Here is a 24,527-nt window from a genome sequence, read left to right as displayed (position 1 = left end):
TGGTTGACGACGAGGAGTCCGAGGATGCCGAAAGCGAGACGCGCAATCTCAGCGAAGGATGCATCAATCAACGTTCGCTCGACCTGTACCTCCTCGCAGGTCGACCACCTCAAGAGAGCACAGCAACACCGGTAAAAAGGAAATTCGTCTCTTGACCAGGTTCACACAGGCTTTCGGCATGACGGGCTTTCTCGCACAACTGAGCTCTGCTGAGTTCGAATCTCTCGAATCTGATCGGCGAGACGGCAGCCGGCGCTTCATGCTTTGGTCGAGTCTGCAAGGGTGGAGATTACTCGCCCCCTTTGCTCAGGCCTGCCCGCCAAGCTGACGGTCCTGCCGCCCCCGTCAACAAGCGGCAGCGTGTCGACGACGGCCAAGAGGAGCAAGATGAGGAGCAAGAGGAGTCGTCCGCCTCTGAAGCGTCGCCCAGATCCTGGAAGACTATCAAGTGCGGTCGTATCTGACGAGGAAGAAGACTCCTCCACCTCCGATGCAAGTCCCAGCGTTTCAAAGTCGTCAAGCGTGCCGTCGTCGGGAACGATGAGTAATCTCGACAACATGACAATGCTAGAGTACGTGCACCGTCGCAGAAGCGCAAGCCGGCATTGACTGGCAGACACAGTACGCCCGGTGGCATGCACAAGCAAGCAAGTCACTTGAAGAGCACGTCGCCGAGTTACTTGAGGACGCCAATTTACTTGAGGAGAGGAAGGGCGATGTCAGGAATGCTCTTCACATCGACCGCAGGAAGCGAGCAGATGGCACCGTCGAAGATCTCTTACACCCTTGTGGTCAGAGTCAGCCAGCGCCACCCTTCATCGGGCTCCCAACGTCTGCATGGGCTCGCGCAACCAGGGCGTACAGCGACTTTGCCAACAACAATTGGTCCACAGTGAAGCCCTGAAAGTGGCTCACCAAACTTCCTCGCGGTGCCATTGACAGAGCTGCAGCGCAAGCGCTTGGGAAGAAGCAGGAGGCGGACAAGGGCGCCAGTACCTTCGCGCTTGACCTCCATCACCCACTGAGCGCCGGTCCAGCCTCAACCTCGGCCCTAGAAGATGCGAGCTTCTTGACATCGCGCTTCAAGGGAAGCGTGCTACGGCGATGGGACCGGGCCCCAACGGGCATACGTCGTACTTCGCCCCGACGTCCTACAGCATGTTGCCCTTAAGATGGCAAGCCGACGAGCGAAGAGCCAATTTGTCTTTTCTGCGGATGCTATACCTTAAGCACACGAAAGACATTGAGCAAGAGCATTACTGTAGCCTTCATGAAACCTTATTGAATTGGATATCGTAAAGGTAGATGTGTATTCGTCAAGGCAACGGGAGAGCAGAACGAAAAAAGATGAAGTCTGAAGAGGAAAAGTGCACGAGCCCTCCTTATTAACATCGCTCATCCTCTATGCCCCACAGCCGGCGAGAAGAACAGCCCCGCATGCCTGCCGAAAGGAGATGGCTCCGCAGCCGCCGGCGTCGAAGCATCACGATTCTCAGCGTCTCGTAGCGTCCACCTCCCCTTGTCATGCGCCCACTGTCGCGTTGGCGAGCCGCTCATCCCCCTCGTAGGGCTGGCTGATCTGCTCTCGTACGGGCTAGGCAGTGGCGCAGGCCCGTCATGCAGTTGAATGCGAGGCGGCTGTGAGAGCGGGGAGCGTGTTTGCGTGACTTCAGTGGGCTGGACTCCGTATGGCGAAGGAGCGTCCTCCAGGTCCACATTTGGACTCGAGTAGTACGCCGCAATGGCGTCAAGGTACTTGGGTGTCGAACGAGCAGATTCCGCAAACGGGGTGGCGAGTAGCGCCTTGCTCGCAGCAGCGAAGACGACCTGATCACCCTCTCCGTCGTCCTCGTAGTCTCGCTCCATCATTTCTTGGTCCTCAACGTCTCTCTCAGTTCGCCTCATCGTCTTCCTTGTATCTCCTCGGCGGACAGAGGTGGCCGGCGTTCTCCAGGCTAGACCGCTTCCAGCCCGATCAGGGTCGTCAGACTCACCGTCGCTCAAGCTAGGCACCCCGTCTTCGGACGAGTATTGGCTGCCCGAGGAACGACGTGTAAGCGCCGCACTTCCCGGTATGGGGATCATGGGCGACTCGACTTGTAGGGCACCCCGCGTCGAGTGGTAGGAGTAGGGATCGTCCAATTGCATCGCTGTTGGAGTCGTAGTAGTGGTGGTAGAAGTGCGAGAGACGGGCACGCTCACAGGCGTGACGGGCAGCGCACCCCTCGCTCTCGCACCAGGTGCCGCGCTAGCTGCTCTCTTGAGGCGCTCAGCGTTGGACGCCTGAACCGCGTTGTCGACGATCGTCTTGGCCCTGCCTAGCCGACGACGACGCTTATGCTCCGACTCTGACGTGGCGTTGCGATGTAGCTGCGAAGCTGCAGGGTGAATAGGCATGTGAGGGGAGAGGGGCCCAGGCGTGCCGACGTCGTAATTGAAGTTGATGACCGAGCGGGCATGTGGCGTCTCTTCGGACTCGTAGGGTGGTGCGGGAGTGATGGCTCGGAGGCTTTCTGTGGGCGGCTCGGCCGCAGGGACCGTCTCGCTGTCGAAGCGAGGCCGTTTGAGGGTCGTGGCTCGACGGAGTGGTGCTGCGCTGCGGGTACTTTGCTTGCGAGAAGGAGCCTGACTGGTGGTGACAGCTCGAGCCAAGTCCTGTCCCCGCTCTACGAAGCCGTGGTCCTCTTCTCGAAGTACCATGTTGCCCAAACGTCCAGCGTCCGCGCCGTCGTCGCCGTCGTTCTCTTTTGACACACGGCGGTAGGTATTCGAAGATGGACGAGGTAGCATAGAGGAGGTATTGGCATTGGTCTCGCCGTCTCTGTTCATGGTGTAGGAGAGCGGGGAGGATGCGGCTGGGCTACGGACCACGCCTTTACCTACTGTGCTCATGAGCATCCTGCTCGGCGAGGAGGCCATCGAGGCGGCACCGGCAGCACCAAGCGATCGTTCCTCGGTCACGGTAGAGAGTGGGCTACGGGGTGGTGGGGCTTTGCGTCCAGCGGCGTTAAATTTCGGCGGAGGAGTAGGCGGCGGAGGGCTGAGCGAGACGTCGCACCAACCGAAATGGGTTGCAGCTGACCGCGGCGGTCCATCGTGAGAAACAGAGCTTTGCGTCGATCGTCGCCATGGGTCGTCTGAGAGGGAGAAGCCAGGTGGCGAGGCTGGCGTGCCCGCTAGGTTGACGAAGGAGAGAATGCTCTTCTTTGCTGGGGGGCCGCGGGTGTTCTGCTCGCCCAAAGCTTCCTGGTTAGTGAAGGTGTTTTTCATCCATGACCATGCTTTGGCTGCTCCTTGTGGCTGGGTAGAGGGCACACCCAGTAGCTCCGCGTCATTGTAGCCAGTCTCTGCTTCTTGCTGCCCGCTATCACCACGGCGATTGTCTCGTCCAGACCCAAAGCCGAAGCGTGACGGTGTGCCACCCCCTTGACCACCCACGCCGCCTCGAGCCGGACTGCCTGTTGCTCCATTGTGGAAGCGAGCCCCACTGATGTCCATGTTGGGTGCGAGCTCTGCAGTCGAGTCGTCTGGATCTCCCCCCTCATGGTCGAGCTTGCGGGCCAGAGCTGCTGCTGCTTCCTTGCGACGCTTGTGCTTGCGCCACATGATGCTGTACATGCGAGCGGCGATGCTAAGAGCGAGGAGAAAGCCGGCAGCACAGGCGATGGGTATGACGACAGGAAGGGCCCAGCCACTCTTGCCCACGTCCTTCTCTGTGACGGTGGGTGTAGGAGAGGGAGACGAGGACGACATGGAAGAGGTGGCGGACAGTGAAGAAGAGGATGGTGCAGGCGTGCCTGATGAGGAGATGGCAGCTAGGGATGCGAGTGAAGAGGTTGGCAGGACCGCAGATGAGGGTGCCGCTGTGCTCTGGAGTGTAGCAATGGATGCTGGCGTCCACATGCCTGCATTGGGAGTCGTAGCCGCGCCGGCCACGGGAGGGCTTACGGCAGCAGGGGCGACCGTCTCGACTGGATTAGTAGCAGCGGCAGCTGGGGCAGCAGCTGGCTCAGCAGCAGCAAGAGGACCAGCCCCGGCGGCAGCAGCCGGCGCTTCAGCTGCTGGTGCTTGAGCTGCTGCTGGCGCCGCGGCTACTGCCGGCTGAGCAACGCCTCCGCTATCATCGGCGCCCTCGCCAGCTTCTCCAGCTATGTCAGCGAAAGCGAAGGGGTCCATGGCACCAGCGACTGGCCGAAGCCTAGGGATCAAGGAGGTGATGGTGGTAGACGAAGGGTGGTAATGGTAGATGTGATGAGAGGACAGGAAGCGATGTGGATGCGAAAGAGAAATCGCCAGGAAGGAGAGATTCAGGCGAGAGGGTGGGTGAGTGAGGCGACGTTGAGTTGGCGACGTCGATTTGGTCTATCGATCCTCGCCGCCCGCCAATCATCCCGTCATGCTGGGACTCTCAGCCACGACTCTCGACTTCTCTCATTGCCGTCTGCTGCTGTCTGCCTCTTCTGCCGCTTGTTGTTGCTTCCCTCTACTCGCGAGCTCGCATCGCGTTGAGTGCCTTTCCTCTTGGATCATCGTTGAGCCTTGAATGAAGTTGACACGAACCCATTGGCCAAGGCTCGCCGCGACCTTGATGACTTCGCCTAGCGTGTGCAACGGTGCAGAGGGCCTCTTTCGCGCTCAACGTCCATGCCTCGGATGCCTGGTTGCAGGCAGGGCGGCGTCCGTCTGTCGGGGCGACGTTCGATCTGAAGCGCGGACAGGCAGGCCCACTCAAGCTAGGCTGGAACCACGTTGTTGACAACAACAGTCTCACTCGCGTGGCAAGACCATGGTCCCGACCCTGCTCGGAAGAGTGAAAGCATTTGGATCCTTACGAGCGGTGGCTGCTGGCTTTGCTTCGTCTCCTTTGGATCGTCATCCATGGCGGCGATGGCGTGCATCTCGCCGTTGCCTCAGCCTCAGCCCAGTTGAGATGCCCTGCTTCAGCAGCAGACCAGTCAGCCAATCGGGCTGACCAGACTCCTCCACGCGGAAGAAAGGTCAGCCCGTCGTCGATTCCCGGCGGCGCACGGACTCTTGCGGGCGAAAGCCAAGAAGGCGCAACCGATACGGCCTCGCTCGAATCGGTGTGTTTCTTCTTCTTGTCGCCACCACCACTACAATCAAGGATCACTCGCTACTCTTTCGCTGAGACGATAGAGCTTATCGCAGCCGCATTCTATCTGCCCCATTGAAAATCAACCTCGAACAATAGCCCGCCAAACATACGCAGCGCCCATCATGCCTTCCCTTCGCCTTGGCAGCATCGCCCCCAACTTCCAGGCCGAGACGACGCTCGGCAGCATTGACTTCCACCAGTGGCTGGACAACAGCTGGGCGTGAGTAGCCTTGCTAAAGTGCCACCTGAGAGGCAGAGCACGGAGGACAGCGCATCGAGCTGAGGAGACTTTAGACTGACGCGCGCCTCGTCCCAAACATTCTCCCTTGCCCTCTACGATCCTCGGAAACAGAATTCTCTTCAGCCATCCCGACGACTTCACTCCCGTATGTATCGCCATCTGATAAGTCACAGAATCAGTCTGAACCATCTGGGAGTCTGCGGCGAGGTAGGACGCGATTACTGACCCTCCGCCCTCTCCCTGCCTCCCTAATCTCAGGTGTGCACCACGGAGCTGGGCGAGGTCTCCAAGCTCGCTCCTGAGTTCCAGAAGCGCAATGTCAAGGTCATTGGTGTGTATCTTGGCCTGCAGCCGATGATGACATCGTCGACGTACGGCAGTTCGGTCGCTCACCCTTCCGCGTCGGCGCGCTCGCAGGTCTCTCCGCCAACGACATCAACTCGCACGACAAGTGGATCAAGGACATCAACGAGCTGAGTAAGACGACGCTCAAGTTCCCCATCATCGGTGACAAGGACCGCAAGGTAAGTTGCGCCTTCCCCCACTCGCGTCCCCGCTCACCCCGAACTCACACACTTGCCTTTTGCTCCTGCAGGTCGCCACCGAGTACGACATGCTCGACGCCCTTGACCCCACCAACGTCGATGCAAAGGGCATTCCTTTCACCGTTCGCACCGTTTTTGTCATCGATCCCAAGCGCGTCATTCGCCTCAAGATTGAGTACCCTGCCTCTACGGGCCGTCACTTCACCGAGATCCTCCGTGTGATTGACTCGCTTCAAATCGGTACGTATTCAGCGGCGCCAGGGGACGAAGAACTGTCGCTGATCAACCCGATGACTGTTCTCTGGGCTCGTGTGCAGGCGACAAGTACCGTGTTACCACGCCCGTCAACTGGCAGAAGGGGGAGAAGGTCATCATTCACCCCTCTGTCCAGGGTGAGGAGGTCGCCAAGCTCTTCCCTGAGCACGAGGTCGTCAAGCCTTACCTCCGTGAGTGCACGTTTCCCCCGCCATGATGCGCTCATGTCACAGTAGCTGACCTGATCATCTGCTCCGCCCCTCGCAATCAGGCTTCGCACCTTACCCCGGAGAGGCTTAGAGTTGTTGCGATATGATGACCTGACCCAACCAGATTTCGGCTCTCAGTCCCCTGCTCATCTCAATCAATTGAAGTCAAATACCTCTTCCCCATTCTCGTCTCCGCGTGATGTTGACCTTCTCTGACCGACGCTCTCGACGCTACAACGCAATCGAAGGGCAAGAAGAAGTCGTGGGCGGGGAGAGACACGTGGAGAGGCGAGGATCGGATCTCACGGCAAAGCTTCATGCGGAGGAAGGAAGGGTCCTCCGCCCAACCCCACACGACGAAGACAGCAATTAGCTTTCTGTCTTTCTCTCTTCTGTTGTCACTTCGCTCAATTGTTGGCCTCCTATTGACCATCAAGGCACTGCTCACAGTAGATCCTTGGCCAGCATGTCACTCCTCCCCTCGATCGTCTCCCTCAACACATTCCTAGCGACGACCTTCCTCCCTACCCTGTTCCTCCCACTCACGCCCACCCTTCATGCTTTGCGCGTCTCGCTGGCTTATCGTGGGCTGAGGAAGAGAGCCGCAGCTGCGTCTCCGCTCAAGGATGAAGGGGGATGGTTGGCAGATTTGGTGGGCTATCTGGTGATGGTGAGCACGAGCTGAGCACCTGGACTGGACTGTTTGCTGACCCTCTCTCCTTCGCCCGCAGTGCTGGGGAGGTTCCTTCCTCGTGTCTTGGCTGAGCCAAACAACGCCCATCCCTCTGCTCACTATCTGGCCCTTCTTGACATACACCCTCGTCCACCTCTACGTCACTCTGTTCCTACGGTACGGCCCCAACCCCAGCCCCGCATGGCTAGATACGGCCCTTCCGCTCATCGATGGAGCCACTCGCTCGGCCGCCATTCGCGGCGGGATCACCTTTGCTGCCACTTCGCAGTCAAAGACGTCGGGCTCGCTCCTTTGCCATGTACTCGCAGGTACTCTAGGAGCATGTGGGGGCGGACAGCTCGCCGGCACTCTGGGGGTGTTCAATCCCATCAGCTCCGGCCCAGCAGGGGGATGGAGATTGACTACCCCGCCTATCCTGACGGCTAAATCACTCGTAGAGGCAACCGACGTGCTGGCCGCTCTGGCCGGCGCAGTGACGTACTCGCTGCTCAGTGGGAGTCACACGGCGTGGCAGGAAGGAATGGTGTTGGGAGGGGTCAAACTGGACGTGACTGGTGTGAGGGGCGGTAAGCCATGGACAGCGGATGAGGCCCAAGCTGCTACGACCCTTGTGGTGGGAGTCTGCTTTGCGATGAGGGCTGTGAAGATCCATCACTTGGGTGGTAGGGCGACGACGGTAGTGAAGAGGGGCGGCACGGAGAATGGTGGGCCAGCGACGCCAGGCAGGAAGAGAGGCAAGAAGGGTGGGCAAGAAAAGTAGCGAACGGTTGAGGCGGCAGTGACCGCACGATCGGCGAGCAAGCAACGCAAGCGACTTCTCTTCTCCATTGCAAGCCCAGCGAAACGGATGATGAGATGAGTTGAGTGATCGCTGGAGTTACGGCAGCCCGTTGGCGAATGCGGTCGTCTATCCTCTCCATTGCCCGTTCCTGCCTCACTCGGTGGATGTCGCGCTCATCCTCGACTGCTTTGCCATCAGCTTTCTACAGGCGAAAAGATAGGAATCAGCTACTGACGCACAAGCACTTGCCGGCCATCGTTCGCACTTACCTCCTAGCCTCCAAGATCATCTCCTCCTTCCTCCTTCTCAGATCCACGCCGCGCTGATCGGCTCCCCGTTTCCACTCCTCATCGCTCATCTTCCCCTTGCCCTTCTGCCCCACCTGCGGCAAGCTCGAGACCGGAGGTGCTGATCCGTCTACTAATGCTGCCGCCGCTGCTTGCTCGTCCTCCTGCTGCGCGGCCGCTATCCTGGACTCGAGGGCGAATCGCGAGATAAGCGTCTGCTTTGATGCTGACGACGAGGAGGAAGCTGCGGCTGCTGGATTTGAAGGCGTGCGAGCGTGAAGCTGCTGAGGATTCGGAGGCTGATGTTGCTGAGATGCTGAGGAGGTTGCAGGAGGGCCCCCGAAGGCGAACTTGAGGACAAAGAAGAGGATCGCGAGAGCGATGCAGGTGGAGATTACGTCGTTCATTTGGGACTAAGGGTGGAATGGGCTGGGGCTGCGTGACGGGAGGCGAAGAAGAATACGGTGAAGTCGTCGATGGGAAAGGAGATGCGATGACGACGAGGACTTCAGCTGAGTGGGAAAGTCAGGAAGTTGTGCTCGTCCCAAATGGCCGCTCTCATCATCATCACCTCCTCGCTGCCCTCGGACTGAGCCAAGGAACGGCCCCCGCCTCCCGCCCGCTCGCGTGGCCTGATCTCGGCGGCCAGGCGGGAGAGTCGATTGCAGCTCCGCGGGCCGGCCGCCCTTGCCTTGCAGATTGGCTTTTGGCTAGCTCGCGGCGCGGTGCGGTGCCCCACTGCCCGATGCAACTTTCTCTCCTTCCCCCCTCTCCCACATACGACACCCAACGACCCACAACTTCACGACGCTTTGCGATCGCGGTAGCGCAGCCATTTACCAGAGTCGAAAGAGGACCGCTGCTAGTACAGCTACGGAACTCTCAGCCAAAGGGCACGCATGCCCGTCTGTTCGACATGCAACAAGTCTTATGTGAGGGCTGAGCACTTGAAGCGTCACAGGGAGGCTGCGCATCCTTACGAGTTTCGGATGGAGTGAGTGTGTTGGATTGGGCTAGAAAGCCCGCACGTCATCGAGCCCCCCTCTCTGACCACACCTCTCGCTACGCAGGCATGGTGGAACCATCACGCCTCGACGTTTTCCTTGTGACGAGCCTGGCTGGTGAGCAGAAGGAGCGACCATTCCACCAAGACATTACTGCCATGCTGACTGTATGCGACTCCCACTCCTACGCAGCGACCGGGTCTTCTCTCGCTCCGACGTCCTCGTCCGGCATCGTCGCAGTCACATCAAAGAGGAGTCCGATGACTCCGCCGGTCTGTCGTCGAGCAAGAGGCATCGCTCATCAACCACAAGTGACATCAGTCCGAGCGCGACTGTAGTCGAGACGGCAAGTGGCACGACATCACTTGCCGATCCTTCCATTGCCGCCGTGGACCCCGACGAGCAAGGAAGAGGTGTGGGGAGATCAGGCATCGAGACAGCATTGCGTGGTCACGGTCAAGGTCACACTCATCATCGGTACGATGTTATTCCGGAATACGGCAATCGATCTGGTCATGGGCAGATGAATGTTCCTCCGACTCAGGACCACCGGCGCGAACACAACGTGGACCACCGCCCCGCGCCCAGCCATCGCCACGTATCTTCAATTCACGAGCTGCTTTCGCCATCTTCCTACACACCACGCCCCGTAGTGCCGCCACCGCCACCCAACATGGCACCACCGCCTCCGATGCATCGCCCAATGTCCTTCGATGGCGGAGGGCCTTGGCAACCTCAGCAGCAGCAGCAGCAGCCCATGGAGTCGCCGCACTATTCAGAGCCCGCCCCTCCGCACTTTCCCTCGCCAGACCTCTTTGCTCAAATGAGCGGAACAAATGACCCATCAGCAAATACGCAGCAAGCTTCAACCTTCGACCTCTTCGCCGGTGGCTGGTCGAGCAATACCCTAACGGGCCTCGACTGGATTTTTGATGATCAATGTGACAGCGCCAGTAGCACGGACGCTTCGGTTATGTCCCGCCTGATGAATGGCGCATACGGCCTTGAAGACAATCGCATGGGAGACTGGCAGGTCTTTGGCCCTTCTCCCCCAGTCGATCGCATCGGCGAGATGCTCGGCACATCTGGGCGAGGTCATGGGACAACGACTGAGTCCCTCAATCTCCTGAACCTGGCAAATGCAGCGGCAGTCTCTGCTCGCACAGGCGAGACCGCAGCACAGCCCCACAAGCCGCGCTCCGAGGAAGATACGGCCGATGCCTGGCCCCAGGAGTTCCGACCGCAACGCAGCAAGCCCTCGATTATCGAGATCTCAGACTACTCTTTGGATATTGAGGAGCAGCACCAGGCCAATGACCTCGAGGCTTGGCTGGCTGCCGCCACGGCAACTCCTCAGCGTGGCACGCCCAACGGCGCTAGCGGGGGCGGCGATCGTCCCATCGTCGTCATCGACGAAGCAGGCGATGCTACACGAGCCAACTCACGCCGAGCCTCCGAATCGCCCAACGGATCGGGACTTTTTGGATGCACGCCGCCGAAATGGCGAGTGAGCGAGGAGACACGCCTCCAGCTTCTGCAATACCTTCAGCAGTCATGCCGCCATCCTTGGAGCATCTATTCCTTCTCCAAGACCCCACCGCCGACCTTCCTCACCTGCGGCCAGCTCGAGCTGCTCGTCTCTCTCTTCTTCCGCAAGTTCAACCCGTACTGCCCAGTACTTCATCCACCCACTTTTGACCCGGCAACCGCTCCGCCGGTCCAATTGCTCATCACTCTCACCGTCGGCCTCGTCTTCTACGCTTCTGAGGTGCAGGCCCACGTCGGCGTCCGGCAAGACCGCAAAGACGCCTTGGCTCAGTTGCGCAAGAGCGCCAGTGTCCTCGCGCTCGCCTTCTCCGAGCTGGCACGCATCGGCGTCATGAGCGGCTACGAAGCAGACCAGACGGCGTGGCAGAACGTCGAGCTCAACCAGACGTGGACGGTGCAGCAGATGTTTGGAATCGGCTCGGGGGACAATCGTCTCTTGAAACTCGCAGAGCGTAATCGCGGCGGCTTGATAACCGCAATCAGGCGCTCGGGCTTTTTCCACACGACCGACTTGCGCATCGACGGCAACGCCCTCGTGGAAATGACACCAGCCCAGCTGGACCGCACCTGGAAGTCGTGGATCGATGCCGAGAAGCGAGTCCGGCTAGGCTGGTTCGTCTTCCTGTACGACCAGCTCTTCGCTTGCTTCAACGACATCTCTCCGATGCTTCTGTATACGGAGATCTCCTCGCCATTTCCCTGCGAGGAGCGACTCTGGAACGCAGGCGACGCTGCAGAGTGGGCGCGACGCTATCGCTCTGCGAGGGCTAACAGCACAAGCGGTTCGAGCTCGACACCGCCGGAGGTGGGCGGACAGATGCCCTTCCTCCTCACTCTGCGACAGCTCCTCTTTCCTAATCAACGACCGCAGGCCGCCCCACAATTGCGCGTCAACCGCCTCGAGGCGTACATCCTCTCCGTCACCCTGTACCGCATCTGCTGGGATGCACAACGGCAGTCGATCCTCTTTGAAACGGACAACGGGCTTGAAGTGGATACTGCGTGCGTTGACAAACGTCTCGATACCGCTGCTTCTCGAGCCTTGAAATATCTGGCGGACAGCGCCTCCAGGGCTACGTCCGTCGTCAAGTCTCGAGCTCCCCCGCCCTCATCATCGGACTCGCAGCTTAGCCTCGCACTGAGCATCGACGTCCAGCTGTTGTCCCTTCTACAGAAGATCCACTTCCTCGGCCCGCCAGCCTTCTTTCAAAAGCTACGAGACGCAGCCGGTCGCTCTGGCTGGCACACGCCGAGGCGCACGGAGGCTCTAGCATGGCTAGAAACGTGGATGGCTCGTCTGTCCAATCGGGCGGCGATGAAGAGCATGCTGGTCGCTTCGGCACAAGTATTCGATCTCATCCGCTCTTCACTCAACTCCACCGTGGCCAAGCCGGATGTCTTGGTCGTGCAGAGCAACATCTGCGTCATCAGCCTCTTCCACGCTTCCTTGTACGTCTGGGCATACGTGAAGCTCAGCCACTCCAAGCGCTCAGCGGGCAATGGTGTCGACCCTCCCCTTGCTTCGCGCCTCCCACCCGTGGCGGAGCTGCCACATCTGTCCCCCACCAAGATCGCGCACGTGGAATCCACCGGCTACATCGACTTGGTCCTCAACCCTTACGAGGCCCTCAACTCTGCCGAGGGCTTGGACTTCTCGGAGCCGTGGGAGCATCACATGACGTGGGAGGGGGACCACGAAAAGCTGGTCCAGGCCTGGCTGCACGGCGCCTATGTCTGCGAGCGGGATGGGCAGGTCAAGGAGTGGGCGGGGGCACATGGCTTGACGCCACGCATTGTCGGGATCGGAGAGTTGCTCCCGTCTTCACTACGGGGTGCAGGAGGGGAGAGTAGTGGGAGTGGGAGTGGGAATGTCGGCGGGGTGGCGGGGTCGGCAACCTCGATTTCGCCCTCGCCGGCAGCGCTCCTCGCAGCGGCCGGGCGATCGGTCAAAGCCTCGCACGTCCTGCAGCGATTTGCCTCCCTCATTCGCCGGCTCGATTGGGGACTCGCGAACACGTTGAGCGCCATCTTGTTGCTTATGGCTAGGAGGGAGGCCAAGGCGGAGATGCCTGGTAAGGGGGTCGGGGCATAGGGCGAGCGGCCCACCCCCACATCGCATTGTATCATTCTGTTGTATCATCTAGGCTTCACCTGCCGCTCACAATGTCACTTCACGCTGTTTCTAGCTTCTGAGCTTGACTTCGTGACAAGAACAAATGCAATTGGTCGGGAAAGATGCTGTTACTCCTCACGCCTATACACTACGCATACGAAGCCATGTACTCCTTGATCGCCCCCTCGAATCCGTCCTCATCGATCTTGAAGCCCAACGACAAGGGATACTTCGTCTCAAAAGCCCGAGGCCATGACTTGACAATCCTGGCGCAAGTCTCATCGTGCTCGAACTTGATCAAGTCCACCGCCTGGTCCCCTCGGACGTTACGCAGCGCCTCGATAATCTGGCTGATGTTCACAGTAAAGCCGGGCAGCATGACGCTTCGAGTCCAGCGGAGCATCTTCTTGCTCAGCAGCGGGTCAGCCACGATGTCCTTGGCCATGGCGAGGTTGGTCAGAGTGGTCGAGGGCTTGGCTACCCACACGCCGACATCGTTGAGGACGGGGTCAGAGGCTGAGGAACCGACGGGGCAGATGGCTTCCTGCCCGTTCAAGGGCTCGCGAACGATGCCTGATACAAAGGCTGAGGTGGCACGCGAGGGAGCGCCAGGGCGAGGAACGATCGTGGGGAGCTTGACAGAGATTCCGTTGACGAAACCGCGGCGCGTGTATTCGGTGACCAGGTACTCGCCAATGAGCTTGCCACAGCCATAAGCCCCCTCAGGGAAGCAGGCAGTTTCCGTTGTCACCACATCCGGGAGGTCTCCACCGTAGCTGGCCACACTCGACGTGAAGACTACGCGAATAGCCTCCCCGGCCTCGTTGCGCGAGTGACGTGCCTTCTCCAGCACGCTGCGTACAGAGTCCATGTTAATCTTCATGCCCAGATCCCAGTTCTCCTCGCTGCCCAGCGACATGATGCCATGCATAAGGTAGGCCACGTCCGGCTTGCCCAAGGGAGTCGAGAAGATGGCGTCGAGGCTGGAGGGCTCGGAGAGGTCTGCTTTCAGGCAGACGAATTGCGCGTTGTTGACCCCTTTTGGCGCCTTGGGCTCGACGATATCGCACAGAATGCTGAGCACGAGAGGTGGTAAGAGGTGGGTCAGCTCCAGCTACGGGCAACTCTCTCGCGGTCTGAGCGCACTCACAAGCTGAATTGGACATTGGGCTCACGGGCGGCAATTGTTCCAGCGAGCATTGAGCCCAGCCAGCCACCAGCGCCGGTGATGAGGATCGTCTGCTTCGTGATGGCCATTTTGAGTGTGCTAGATGGTAGCTTGTAGGTTACGAGGTTGTGGAAAAGAGGCAAAGTAAGCGTGACTGTGAAGTCCAGGCTTTATTTCTTGCGCCTGTGTTGCTCGGTCTCGGTCAGTCGGTCGTAGCAAAATCAAAGAGCCGGTGGGTTCGTCGACCCCACGGTGCGTCAGCCTTTGCTGTTGCCTGCCTCAACCGGTCGCCTCCCACCCCCACCACGTCGTCGAGCTCCGAGGGTGGGTGCGTGCCAAAGGGGGAGGGAGGAGGTGGTGGTGGGAGTCGCACTGGGCTGGAGCAGCAGGGAGCCCCACCTCCTCCCCGCGCGCCACACGACACTCGCAGCATGGCAAGATCGCAGAGCGCGGCGGCTCTCCGAGGGGCCCCGTTGATTTCTTGGGCTGGCCCGACTTGCAGACTGCAGCGCGTATGGTGGGTGAGTGGCGGCCCGCTGCCAGCCCCCGGCTCTTCCTCACATCGTCGGCATCGCCGTCTGCGCTGCCCATCGGTGCCTGACCGAAGACGTGGTCATCTGAAGAGGGGGAGGCGCAAATGAAGTGGGAGCGCTTCATTGCTTTTTGCTTGACTCCTCACGTATAAGATGTGATTCAGGACCCCCTCAAGATAAGAGAAGATCGACACCAACTCGAGCATCCATTCAACTCGCTAGCGCACCCTACTCTTTTTCCTTGGCCCCACCTCACTCGGCCTGCGACGCGTCGGCTTCTCAGTCGTCTACTGGTAGGCTAGCCACGCCATCCCTTTATCCCTGAAAGGTATCTTGCCACACCACTAATTCACATCGCAAGACTTTCAACTACGCGCAAGCAATGGTCGATTACATCCAAAAAGACGGCGACTACACTAAGAAGGACGAAGGCATGGCCACCCGATACCACAGCGGCGATGCCGCCGACAGCCCCCCTTCCTTGCCAATCGACGACGACGACTTCGAATACGACGCCGAAGAGGAGAAGAAGGTCTTGCGCAAGGTAGACATGAGGCTCATCCCGGCCGTCTGGCTCATGTACCTTTTGTCCTATCTCGACAGAAGTAACATCGGAAACGCCTACACCGCAGGAATGGGTCGCGACCTCAATATGACGTCGCAAAATTACTCTGTTGTGCTCCTCGTGTTCTTCGTATCTTACATTATATTCGAGGTGCCCTCCAACATCATTCTCACTAGGACAAGGCCAAGCATCTACCTGCCGAGCCTCATGTTCGCCTGGGGAGGCCTCTCCATGTGCTTCGCTGCTGTCAAGACGTGGCAGGCAGCCGCCGGCTTGCGCTTCCTTCTTGGAATGCTGGAAGCCACCTTTGCGCCTGGAGTCCTCTTCCTGCTCTCGTCCTGGTACAAGAAACATGAGCTGGCCCGACGCTACTCCCTTTACTACACGGCAGTCGCACTCTCCGGCATGTTTGGCGGTCTGATCGCTGGTGGCCTCCTCCAGACGCTCGATGGCACCCATGGCATTCCGTGAGTTCGGCCTGATGAGGCGGTGACGGGCTTCTCACAGCGAGCCTTCGCGCTGACCATCTCCTCCCGCACCGTGACGCGTTACCAGCGGCTGGGCTTGGCTCTTCATCGTAGAGGGCGCCGCAACTTGCGGCGTCTCCATCATTGCCTACCTCATGCTTCCAGACTTCCCCTCAACGACCCGATGGCTCACTCCTCGGGAGCGCAAGATTCTGTCCGTGCGCCTGGCACGCGACTCGGTCGGCGGGTCGCAGGAGGGTGAGGGCGTCACCCATGGTCAAGCCGCCGCCATGGCCTTCAAGGACTGGCGCACGTGGGCTTTCTCGCTCCTCTACTGCGCAAGTACTGGAGCGCAGACGATCCAATATTTCCTGCCCGTCCTGGTCAAGGGGATGGGTTACACGGGCTTCCACGTCCAGTACATGACTGCACCCATCTACGCGGTCGCTTTGGTCGCCATTCTGGTCTTCTGTTGGTCCTCCGACTACTTCCAGGAGCGCAGCAAGCACCTCGCAGCCGCCGCCGGACTCGCAACAGTCATGTTCGCTCTCCTCGTCGGCGTGCTGGACAACACGGCGCGCTACGTCTTCCTTTGCTTCGCTGTGGCAGGCGTGTACGCGGCGTGCCCTCTGATCAGCATCTGGGTCAGCAACGCCATCCCGCATCCATCGGAGAAGCGAGCCATCGCACAAGCATTCGTCAATGCTTTGGGCAACAGCGCCTCGCTGTGGGGTTCTTTCCTTTTCCATGCCGGCGCAAAGGACTACAACCGTACGGGCTTCTCGGTTAACCTCGCCCTCATGGTCCTCGTGGTAGTGGGTGCCATTGTCGTTCAAATCTTCCTGAAGCGTAACCCCTATCCTGAGATGCAGACGCCTGCAGCTCGTCAGGCTGCCGCCGCTACCAAGGTGGACGCCTAAGGTGTGCTTACTCGTGGTCTTCTTTGGCGACCCAGCTCCCATCTCACCAAGTCGTGTATTATTGTAGTATTGCATCTGCGCCTCTTTGACTCGATTGCAATTGATGACCCGTGTGCTCTAGCGCTTTGAATGAGATGTGTCTCGCGTCCACGACGATACTCGAATTGAGACGGGCCCGTAGATACGCGCGATGCTCGAATCAATGGACCGACTCAGACTGAGCGCGTCCTCACGGCACTCTCAGCCTAGGGACTGATCGATCGGCGTGAGACAATGCGTCGGCTCTGTGGACATCACGAAGCACCGGAGTGATGTGTACGTTCGGAATGAGATTGATGACAGACGACCTCACCGCCGCTGAGCGACGCTCCTCGCCCTCCGCCTCAGGCCTTGCCGGCGCTTCCAAGCAAATGGAAGAATCGCGTGCACGCCTTGCCAAAAGCCTCCATCCCCTCATCGTACACATCCGGCAGACCCTTCTTGCCCATCGTCTTAGCCCACGACTCAACCTGCGGGTCACGACACCAGCTGTTGACATTCACCTTGACTACACCTCGCTTGATGCAGTCCCGGAAGAGCTCGTCGCTGAGGTCATCCGTGCCGTGAAGCACGATCATCGAGTCGCTCTTTGTGCCTCGTCCGACCTTTGACTGGAGCTCATCGAGCAACTCGAGACGGAAGTCAGGAGGGTTGACATAGCGCCCGTGAATGTTGCCGATGCTGGGCGCGAGGAGCTCGACGTCCAACTCGGTGAGGAAGCGTTCCGCCTTCTTCGGGTCGGTCAGAGCACCCTCCTCAATGGTGGCCACGCCGTCCTCTCCACCAGACAAGCGGCCGAGCTCAACTTCGACGGCCATTCCAAGCTTCTTGGCTCGCTGGCAATGCGGCTTCGCCGCGCGGATGTTATCCTCATCCGTATCGTGATGGGAGCAGTCAACCATGATGGAGTCTACTGCCGCACCTGCGTCGGCAAAGTCGAGTACGCGACTGATGTCCTCGTCTGTTGCAGCGTGGTCGACGTGAACTGAGATGGGCACGCGGGCAGCATGGCAGGCTTCGATTGTGAAGCGGACGAAGTGGATACCGAACTGCGAGCGCGAGGTCAAGTGGTCAGCACGAAGGTGGCCGCTCAGCGAATCAGAGGCTCGCTTGACTCACTTGCTTCATCGTGACGGGAAACAACTGCGCAATGGCAGGCGATTTTGCCTCTTCTGCGGCCTTGATCAGAGCGAGTACACTCTGGGCATCGTAGCAGGATTGGGCGATGATGCCGTACTTGCCTTGCGAGGCCTTGCGCAGGATCTGGAGGGTGAGGTTCTCGGCGGGCATCGTGGTGTGGATGAGTGCGAAGAGGAGTAGATGTGGTTGACGAAGAGATGATGGGCGGTCCTTGATCTCGCGACGAAATCAAAAAGATGTGAGAAATGAGAATGACCCGACCAGGGCTTGCGTCAGTGGGCTGCAGGCAGCTGTCGCCCGACCTCACAAGGAGGTGGGAGGTGGGGGTCGTGGGGACCCCGCGTGGCGCTGCGCGTGGGAGACGTTGCTCGTTGCTTGCCCATGCGTCGGTGCCCAGAACGCCGAGTGTGGGAGCCATCGGGCGAACGAGCGAGGTGGAGCATCTCCACGTGGTCCGAAGATGGCTCTCGACTCCTAAGGTAGCTGCCTGCCGATGATTGCCAAGGCCGCCGGTGTCCATCTAGTCTAGGTTTCAATCACTTCAATTTCGAATAAAGTCTTTCGTGCCTTCACTACGCTGATACCGGATGGTTCAGCAGCGTTGCTGTCACAGCCATCGCTGCACGCTCAGACCTCGCCCAGGCTCTCGCTCTCACTCCGCCGCATCTATCCAGAGGTGGTCCTCAAGGCAGAGCAATGATCTCATGATGGCCGCCGGGCCGGCGGGCAATCAGTGCGAAGCAACATTTCGCGATTGGTTGCATTTCCCAGCGTCTCACGGCATCCTCAAGCCCCTTGACATCATACGCTCGCATGACCTCACATGCTCGACCGTGTAGAGCTGAGCCTGCCTGGATCCACGGGGACCAGTGCGAGGGGATCTTTTGCCGCAACGTCCGGGGTGCAGGGAAGAAGGAACCGACGGCTTGTCCTGAGACTGCACGTCCAACAATCAAATCGCTGCACTACTGCACAGCAATGAATCGCGGCAGGTGCCAAGACCTACTCTCCGTCCCCGCTCTCGGCACGCTAGCGTCTACACTAGACTATGCTGCGGAGCTAAAATCAGGGCCATCTTACAGTCTTCTGGCCCATGGGTCCACGCAACCTCGAATCTCTTCGCTGTGAGATCCGGTGTTTGGACCAGCATTCTTCTCCGCAAGACGCCGGCCTGACGTATGACACGCAGAACGATGATGCTTCAAGGCAGCGCGAGAGAACGGTGACTTCAGATCGAGCGGGGAAACTGAGGTCGGAGCATTGGGCAACGCCTTTCGGCCACTATAGCAGGACGCTAGCAGAATGGGGTCATGATCAAGGCTTCGAAGAAGGTCGTTGCTGGCTGCCAAGAACGAACAGACAGGTATAAGAAGGCTGTCATTACTCGTGCCCATTCCCTTTTTACCAACACACATACCACACTCACATCCTCGCCAACATGAAGACCTTTACTCTCCTCGCTACTCTGGTCGCAGCTGCCCTCACTGCGCAGGCTGCTCCCCAGCCTACCGCTGTCCCGGTCGCCCGCCGCGACAACATTCTGTCCCCTCGTCAGGGTGGTAACTCTGCCCTCCAATCCTTCATCAGCGCTTCGTCTGATGCCTTCATGTCCTCTGTCACGGCCTCCCGCAGCACAACGGCCTTTTCCACTGCTACAGGAACTGCCTGCCGAGGAATCCCGCGTGAGGAGCAGGAGAACGACAATGACAACGATGACAATGATGACGACACCGAAAATGACGCGTCCGCATGCTGCAATACCGGTATAGTCATTAACGAGCAGTGCTTTGTCGTTCCAGGCGCAGAGGGTGTCACTTTCCGTGGCGAGATCGACGGCGACGATGATGACGATGATGACGACGACAATGACAACAACAACAACAACAGCAGCAGCTCGTCGTCGGCCGCAGCACCTTCGAGCACGGCTGCTGACAACGATGACAACGACGATGACGATGACAATGACAACGACAACTCATCGTCATCGGCCGCAGCTGCGCCTACCGCTTCGTCGCAGAACGGTGGCTCCAACGGCGCTAATACTCTCGAGGCAAGCGTTGGGCTGATGGTTGCCGGCTTCCTCGGCCTCGCCGTAGCATTGTAGACGCGACGTTCAGAAGCTCACTCAAACATTTTTGTGGCATGCTGAATCAGCAATACCTTTCTTACAATTAGCGTGTGCTCGCCCACGTTCGTCCTTCTCTCCTGTCCCCCCCCCCCCCCCCCCCCCCCCCCCCCCCCCCCCCCCCCCCCCCCCCCCCCCCCCCCCCCACCTTGACTCGCCGCACGTTGTGGGACCGCCCAGCACTCAGCGCATCTTCGGCCGTATCGACCGCCCGTCCCGATGGCATGGCCGTGAATCGGAGCACGACGTACTCGTGAACTCATTCTGCTCTTTGCCAGACCGTCTGCCACGAACAAAGCTCCAACCTCGCTCTGCTTGACAAGGATCAAAAGGGAAGGGAAGCCTATCTGCGACCACGGGAGAGATGCAGCAGCGGAGCTTCAAATCGTGCTTCGTCGTGACAATGTCTGTAATGACGAGGAGCCAAGAGCGAGGAGGACCGACGGTTCATGTTGCATTTCGCACAATTAGACATTAAGTTCCTCGCTCGTCTGTGGACAGAGGCATCCTGTCCGCAGAGCATTCTCGTGGGGAAGAGGCAGCAAGAAGCGCTAAGGCTCTGTCCAACTCCCGCGTCAGGTACGCGAGGGATTAGAATATGGCGCTAAAGGCTATAGCGAACGGGCTGCCGTGTAGGTGCCGATTACACGCGCTGGAGCTCTCTCTTCCATGGCTCGGCTCCAGCGCACTGATCCTCTCGCGAATGTACCGATGAGACATGGGAATAGAACCATGCCTAAGGCAAAGACACCATCAATGTGAGCAAAGAAGCGAGCGAGCAACCCGGACGTCTGCGATACACGGGTCAACTGGCATCGGAGTGCCCGGGAATACGTTATGCCTCCTCGACATGTGCTGCAGAGCTTCGACGGGAGGCTAATCTGCTGATCTCCATCAGTGCGAATCGGCAGCGCAACATCGAGCGAGAGTATAAAATGCCGGCAAGGACCAGCCTCGAGTCAGACCCCAGACCATCAATTCCTCTTGTTCAGCTCACAATCAACTGCCATGAAGACTTTCGCTCTGCTCTCCGCCGTCCTCGCCGTCGCCCTGAGCGTACAGGCCGCTCCTCAACCCACGTCAGTCCCGCTCATTCGACGTAACAATGCCCTCTCACCTCGCCAGGGAGGCGATGCTTCAGCCCTCCTCTCCTCTGTTCGCGCATCGCCTGACGCCTTCATGTCGTCCGTCACCGCCTCGGACAAGACCACCGCCTTCTCGTCTGCCACCGGCTTCGCCTGCAAGGGCCTCCAGCGAGGCAACGATCGCTGCTGCGAGACTGGGATATTAGTCAACGGTCGATGCTTTGTAGTGCCCGGCGCAGAAGGCCTCAACTTCTATGGCAACACCGATGACTATGTGCCCGGAGAGGATGACGACAACGATAGCAGCTCATCATCATCAGCAGCAGCACCTTCCAGCACGGGCGGAAGCAGCAGTAGCAGCAGCAGCAGCGGTGCTACGCCCACGCAAGCATCGTCGTCTGCATCCTCAGCAGCAGCAGCTGCTGCTCCGACGGCTTCATCCCAGAGCGGAGGGTCCAACGCCGCCATTATCCTCGATACTAATGTCGGTCTCATGGTAGCCTCCTTCCTCGGCCTCGCCGTGGTCTTGTAGGCCAGCTTAGGCAGTCCATACGAACCGTCTTCTTGCTTCTAAAAAGTCACAGATGCCATGAATAATGGTTCTGAGGTCTTGTGTGACAGATCGCGGTGAGAGATCGACTCTGAAGGTGGCGCTCTTGTGTGCTAAAAGATGTGCCAGTCGGTCGTTGCGTGACTGTGAGGAGACGAGAAGGAAAGGGCAATCTCCTCCCGGGCGATGCGGGGCAACCTAGTCCGCCCGCCAAGACCCGCGCTTGACGTCCCGTCTCAGGTACGCGAGGAAATAGAGCGCGGCAGAGCACAGGCCCACAAAGTGAGCGGGCCTTTCCCATCTCAGATCTCTTCATTTGACGACCCGATTCAGGTGTCCAGACTGATGGGCTGACGTTCTGGAGCTGAAGTGATCAAAGCGAGCGAGTGAGCGACTGAGACTCGACGGCGTACGCTTCGCAAAAGGCAGAGGAGAGTGAAACTGTTTGCGAAGTCTGGGGGCAGCTCGCCTGGAGCTGGTGCAGACGAGCTCACGCTTATAAGACGGCCGACAACGCGAACACGACTGTCATCTGAACGTTGGATTCCTCCGCTACTCTCGACATTATGAAGTATATTCTCCTCTTTGGCATTCTCGCGGCAGCTCTTCCTGCCTTCGGCCTGCCTCAACCACGAGCAACAGTCGCTCCACTCCTTCACCGCGCCAACACTCTCTCTCCTCGGCAGGACTCTGCTGCTTCTGCTGCCTCCGTATCTGCCTTGATCTCGACCCTCAATGCCTCACCACAAGCCTTCATGTCGTCCGTCACGTCCTCTTGCAGTACGACGGCCCTTTCAACTCAAACGCAGGCCAGCGCATGTGATGGCATCATCATTGTCGGGTCAGGGTGCTGTCCATCTGGTATATATGTAGATTTGAAATGTTTTGTGGTCCCAGGAGCAGAGGAACTGCAATTCACTGGCGTTACCGACAGCTACGTTGATGGGTTGATCGACGACTATGGCGGCTCTGACGAGGACGATGCATTCGACCAGATAAGCTCTTTTCTGGATGCCAGCAGCTCGAGGACGCCTTTCTTGTCGAGCACTCGCACGCGGACCCCTTTCTTGTCCAGCACCAGGACACCGTTCCTGTCGCGCACATCAACGCCACGGCTTTCATCGCTCTCGGCCGCGAGCGAGCCCACGGCTACATCACAGAGCGGAGACTCCAACGGCGGTCATGCCCTGGAGACCAGCTTCAGTCTCATGGTTGCTACCTTTCTTGGCCTCGTGATCGCACTATAGGAGCGGCACGAGCCACTCAAACAGAAGAATCTCCGGTGTAATGTACTTGAATTAGCGATACCATTATCAACAGCTACGTGTACTAGAAGGGTATTACCCCTTCGTCATGCTATGTACGTTACGTCTCCTTGGGCGTCATGCGACTTCTACGTCTGAGTTCTGGTCCAAGCTTGATGAAGATGATCGGCAATGGAATGAAGGCGCCCGCAAATGCTCCTAGGATGCTGGTGGCTTTGGCGCTGCCCAGATGGTCGAACATGGGCTCGATGGCAAAGGGCAGACAGGCTGCTAGAATTGAGCGGAGGATCGTATTTGCTGATGAAGCGCTCGCGGCGTAGATTCCGTAAGTGTCGACGAGGTAGTTCAGACAATTCTGGAATACCGAGTTGAACCCGCCGCCGAGCAGCGAGAGACCGATTGTAGGCGCAATCCATGGCTGGTCGCCCCTTCCCGTCCAGGCAAAGATGAACAGTCCAGCCGTCACGAGGACGCCACCTCCGAGTACGGGCGGAAGTCGAGCCTCAGGCACCGGCTTGCCCCCATTCATATCCACCATCTTGAAGTAATATGGCTGGTTAGCCAGGGTGAGCGGCAGTCCAACAGCGACGACGCCTACGAACATGCCGAGGAAGGGCAGAGTGGACACGACGCTGCCGTACATGTAGTTGCGGGCAAAGACGAGGGCGACGAGCTGCAGAGCCATGTAGACGAGACTGTATACGAATGATGCGTAGAGGCAAAGGCAGGTGACCATGGGCTCCGTGGTCAGCATGAGGAGCGGCCGAGCTAGGTGCTTGGTCACAATCGACTTGAAGTCGATGCGAATGTCCTCGTGTGGGTGCCACCAACGCTCCTCTCCTGTGGTCTTGCGCAGCTTCGTGGCGTGGCGATGCAGAAGGACCGGGCCATAGACCTCAGGAAGGGCAACGACGGTGAGGCCGCTTGCAACGAAGGACAGGATGGCGAGGAGGTAGCCTGTCCAGCGCCAGGTGTACTCGGTGAGAGCAGCGCCGATGAGCGGTCCGAGAAGGGGACCACCGACGACTGCGATCGAGTATAGGGAGACGGCTACTCCTCGTGGCTTTGGCTTATATATGTCACCGAGGGCAGCAACGACATTGGATACGGGCGCTGCTCCAAAGAAGCCGCTGAAGAAACGGCAGATGAAGAGGGAGGCGACATTGCGGCTGGTGGCGAAGCCGATGCTGAACAATCCCAAGCAGAAAAGTGGCGGCGCCAAGCTGATCCTTCTACCCAGCAGCTCAGAGATTGGCGCCCACATGCTCGGTCCAAACGCAAAGCCCGCCACATAAAGGGAGCTGGTGAAGATCATGATCTGCGTCGATGTACCAAAGTCCTGAGCCATGGCTTCTTGTGCTGGGGATGTGATGCTCGACCCTAGCGAGGCTACAAAGGCGATGGCCGCTAAGACTAGAGTAACGCGACAGCGCTTGGAGAGGGGCCACTCCTTGGGGTCAAGGCAATCATCCTCGCCCTTGCCAAAGGCAACGAGGAAGGCAGGATCATGTTGGCGTGAGGGACGCGAGCCGACAAGTTGGGCAAAAGATGGCTTGCCAGCGGGGTGGCCTTGGTCAGAAGGCGGATGACGGGAGACATTATCAACTTTCTCTCCTCCTTGCAAGGCGTCTTGATCACGACTGAGTGGCGGCTCTTGGAGTGTGAGGCTGCGGGCGGTAATTGACTCCGTCTCCGACATGGTATCGATGGGTGCGAGAGGAAGAAAGGGTACGTAAAGCCCCTGAATGTGGGCACTGCTATCGTGAGCCGGACATACGGAGATCCAAGGAGGTGGGGAGGAGGTCAACAAAAAGCAAGGAAAGGGCCGTCATTTCCTCGAGATCGTCAGCGGCACGCTCGCCGCCCGCCGGCAAGAA

At 59.0% G+C, this 24,527-nt stretch overlaps 12 protein-coding genes across 12 annotated transcripts; 7 read left to right on the top strand and 5 right to left on the bottom strand.

The window, feature by feature from the left end:
- Positions 1–1,395: 1,395 nt before the first annotated feature.
- On the bottom strand, positions 1,396–4,176 carry BDZ90DRAFT_260132 (hypothetical protein; the record flags this gene model as incomplete). The annotated part of the gene is made up of 1 exon (XM_025508228.1): positions 1,396–4,176. One exon carries the CDS (start codon positions 4,174–4,176, stop codon positions 1,396–1,398), a length of 2,781 nt encoding a protein of 926 aa, XP_025362257.1.
- Positions 4,177–4,873: 697 nt separating this feature from the next.
- Positions 4,874–6,457, top strand: BDZ90DRAFT_279429 (putative thioredoxin peroxidase; the record flags this gene model as incomplete). Its single annotated transcript, XM_025509173.1, has 7 exons — positions 4,874–5,336; positions 5,469–5,502; positions 5,616–5,688; positions 5,775–5,881; positions 5,953–6,142; positions 6,220–6,348; positions 6,429–6,457. Exons 1-7 carry the CDS (start codon positions 5,239–5,241, stop codon positions 6,455–6,457), a joined length of 660 nt encoding a protein of 219 aa, XP_025362256.1. The 5' UTR covers positions 4,874–5,238.
- A 375-nt stretch (positions 6,458–6,832) lies between these two features.
- BDZ90DRAFT_260130 (hypothetical protein) lies at positions 6,833–7,820 on the top strand (the record flags this gene model as incomplete). Its single annotated transcript, XM_025508227.1, has 2 exons — positions 6,833–7,036; positions 7,098–7,820. The coding sequence occupies 2 exons, from the start codon at positions 6,833–6,835 to the stop codon at positions 7,818–7,820; spliced, it is 927 nt and encodes a 308-aa protein (XP_025362255.1).
- BDZ90DRAFT_168404 (hypothetical protein) lies at positions 7,741–8,715 on the bottom strand. Its single transcript, XM_025503664.1, has 2 exons — positions 8,111–8,715; positions 7,741–8,043 (listed from the first exon to the last, which is right to left on the bottom strand). Exons 1-2 carry the CDS (start codon positions 8,533–8,535, stop codon positions 7,995–7,997), a joined length of 474 nt encoding a protein of 157 aa, XP_025362254.1. The 5' UTR covers positions 8,536–8,715; the 3' UTR covers positions 7,741–7,994.
- Positions 8,716–8,900: 185 nt separating this feature from the next.
- Positions 8,901–12,898, top strand: BDZ90DRAFT_232062 (hypothetical protein). Its single transcript, XM_025506106.1, has 3 exons — positions 8,901–9,122; positions 9,199–9,249; positions 9,325–12,898. Exons 1-3 carry the CDS (start codon positions 9,028–9,030, stop codon positions 12,770–12,772), a joined length of 3,594 nt encoding a protein of 1,197 aa, XP_025362253.1. The 5' UTR covers positions 8,901–9,027; the 3' UTR covers positions 12,773–12,898.
- Positions 12,899–12,926: 28 nt separating this feature from the next.
- Positions 12,927–14,367, bottom strand: BDZ90DRAFT_239813 (NAD(P)-binding protein). Its single transcript, XM_025507367.1, has 2 exons — positions 13,944–14,367; positions 12,927–13,869 (listed from the first exon to the last, which is right to left on the bottom strand). Exons 1-2 carry the CDS (start codon positions 14,048–14,050, stop codon positions 12,942–12,944), a joined length of 1,035 nt encoding a protein of 344 aa, XP_025362252.1. The 5' UTR covers positions 14,051–14,367; the 3' UTR covers positions 12,927–12,941.
- A 560-nt stretch (positions 14,368–14,927) lies between these two features.
- On the top strand, positions 14,928–16,446 carry BDZ90DRAFT_246124 (MFS general substrate transporter; the record flags this gene model as incomplete). Its single annotated transcript, XM_025507537.1, has 2 exons — positions 14,928–15,526; positions 15,615–16,446. The coding sequence occupies 2 exons, from the start codon at positions 14,928–14,930 to the stop codon at positions 16,444–16,446; spliced, it is 1,431 nt and encodes a 476-aa protein (XP_025362251.1).
- A 277-nt stretch (positions 16,447–16,723) lies between these two features.
- Positions 16,724–17,978, bottom strand: BDZ90DRAFT_239807 (aldolase). The gene is made up of 2 exons (XM_025507366.1): positions 17,605–17,978; positions 16,724–17,534 (listed from the first exon to the last, which is right to left on the bottom strand). Exons 1-2 carry the CDS (start codon positions 17,773–17,775, stop codon positions 16,830–16,832), a joined length of 876 nt encoding a protein of 291 aa, XP_025362250.1. The 5' UTR covers positions 17,776–17,978; the 3' UTR covers positions 16,724–16,829.
- Positions 17,979–18,908: 930 nt separating this feature from the next.
- On the top strand, positions 18,909–19,794 carry BDZ90DRAFT_168324 (hypothetical protein). Its single transcript, XM_025503663.1, has one exon. The coding sequence runs from the start codon at positions 19,064–19,066 to the stop codon at positions 19,727–19,729; it is 666 nt and encodes a 221-aa protein (XP_025362249.1). The 5' UTR covers positions 18,909–19,063; the 3' UTR covers positions 19,730–19,794.
- A 929-nt stretch (positions 19,795–20,723) lies between these two features.
- On the top strand, positions 20,724–21,533 carry BDZ90DRAFT_232057 (hypothetical protein). The gene has a single exon (XM_025506105.1). It carries the CDS (start codon positions 20,759–20,761, stop codon positions 21,365–21,367), a length of 609 nt encoding a protein of 202 aa, XP_025362248.1. The 5' UTR covers positions 20,724–20,758; the 3' UTR covers positions 21,368–21,533.
- A 293-nt stretch (positions 21,534–21,826) lies between these two features.
- On the top strand, positions 21,827–22,691 carry BDZ90DRAFT_168311 (hypothetical protein). Its single transcript, XM_025503662.1, has one exon. It carries the CDS (start codon positions 21,952–21,954, stop codon positions 22,630–22,632), a length of 681 nt encoding a protein of 226 aa, XP_025362247.1. The 5' UTR covers positions 21,827–21,951; the 3' UTR covers positions 22,633–22,691.
- On the bottom strand, positions 22,484–24,453 carry BDZ90DRAFT_232055 (MFS general substrate transporter). Its single transcript, XM_025506104.1, has one exon. It carries the CDS (start codon positions 24,347–24,349, stop codon positions 22,751–22,753), a length of 1,599 nt encoding a protein of 532 aa, XP_025362246.1. The 5' UTR covers positions 24,350–24,453; the 3' UTR covers positions 22,484–22,750.
- Between the last annotated feature and the right edge of the window lie 74 nt (positions 24,454–24,527).

Source organism: Jaminaea rosea (assembly GCF_003144245.1).
Source record: "Jaminaea rosea strain MCA 5214 unplaced genomic scaffold BDZ90scaffold_6, whole genome shotgun sequence".
NCBI lineage: Eukaryota > Fungi > Basidiomycota > Exobasidiomycetes > Microstromatales > Jaminaea > Jaminaea rosea.
The sequence above is the reverse complement of the archived record's forward strand: the minus strand, read 5'-3'. Positions and strand labels throughout refer to the sequence as shown.

What these genes read in the sequence shown, in the direction of transcription:
- BDZ90DRAFT_232055 (XM_025506104.1), bottom strand. Translation starts at nt 24,349, where the DNA reads ATGTCGGAGACGGAGTCAATTACCGCCCGCAGCCTCACACTCCAAGAG.
- BDZ90DRAFT_168404 (XM_025503664.1), bottom strand. Translation starts at nt 8,535, where the DNA reads ATGAACGACGTAATCTCCACCTGCATCGCTCTCGCGATCCTCTTCTTT. An exon ending in ATGATCTTGGAGGCTAGGAG is followed by an intron (nt 8,044 to 8,110) that starts GTAAGTGCGAAC and finishes TTTCGCCTGTAG; the next exon opens with AAAGCTGATGGCAAAGCAGT.
- BDZ90DRAFT_239813 (XM_025507367.1), bottom strand. Translation starts at nt 14,050, where the DNA reads ATGGCCATCACGAAGCAGACGATCCTCATCACCGGCGCTGGTGGCTGG. An exon ending in CCCAATGTCCAATTCAGCTT is followed by an intron (nt 13,870 to 13,943) that starts GTGAGTGCGCTC and finishes TCTCGTGCTCAG; the next exon opens with CATTCTGTGCGATATCGTCG.
- BDZ90DRAFT_232057 (XM_025506105.1), top strand. Translation starts at nt 20,759, where the DNA reads ATGAAGACTTTCGCTCTGCTCTCCGCCGTCCTCGCCGTCGCCCTGAGC.
- BDZ90DRAFT_168324 (XM_025503663.1), top strand. Translation starts at nt 19,064, where the DNA reads ATGAAGACCTTTACTCTCCTCGCTACTCTGGTCGCAGCTGCCCTCACT.
- BDZ90DRAFT_168311 (XM_025503662.1), top strand. Translation starts at nt 21,952, where the DNA reads ATGAAGTATATTCTCCTCTTTGGCATTCTCGCGGCAGCTCTTCCTGCC.
- BDZ90DRAFT_239807 (XM_025507366.1), bottom strand. Translation starts at nt 17,775, where the DNA reads ATGCCCGCCGAGAACCTCACCCTCCAGATCCTGCGCAAGGCCTCGCAA. An exon ending in TTCCCGTCACGATGAAGCAA is followed by an intron (nt 17,535 to 17,604) that starts GTGAGTCAAGCG and finishes TCGCGCTCGCAG; the next exon opens with TTCGGTATCCACTTCGTCCG.
- BDZ90DRAFT_232062 (XM_025506106.1), top strand. Translation starts at nt 9,028, where the DNA reads ATGCCCGTCTGTTCGACATGCAACAAGTCTTATGTGAGGGCTGAGCAC. An exon ending in CCTTACGAGTTTCGGATGGA is followed by an intron (nt 9,123 to 9,198) that starts GTGAGTGTGTTG and finishes CTCGCTACGCAG; the next exon opens with GCATGGTGGAACCATCACGC. An exon ending in CCTTGTGACGAGCCTGGCTG is followed by an intron (nt 9,250 to 9,324) that starts GTGAGCAGAAGG and finishes ACTCCTACGCAG; the next exon opens with CGACCGGGTCTTCTCTCGCT.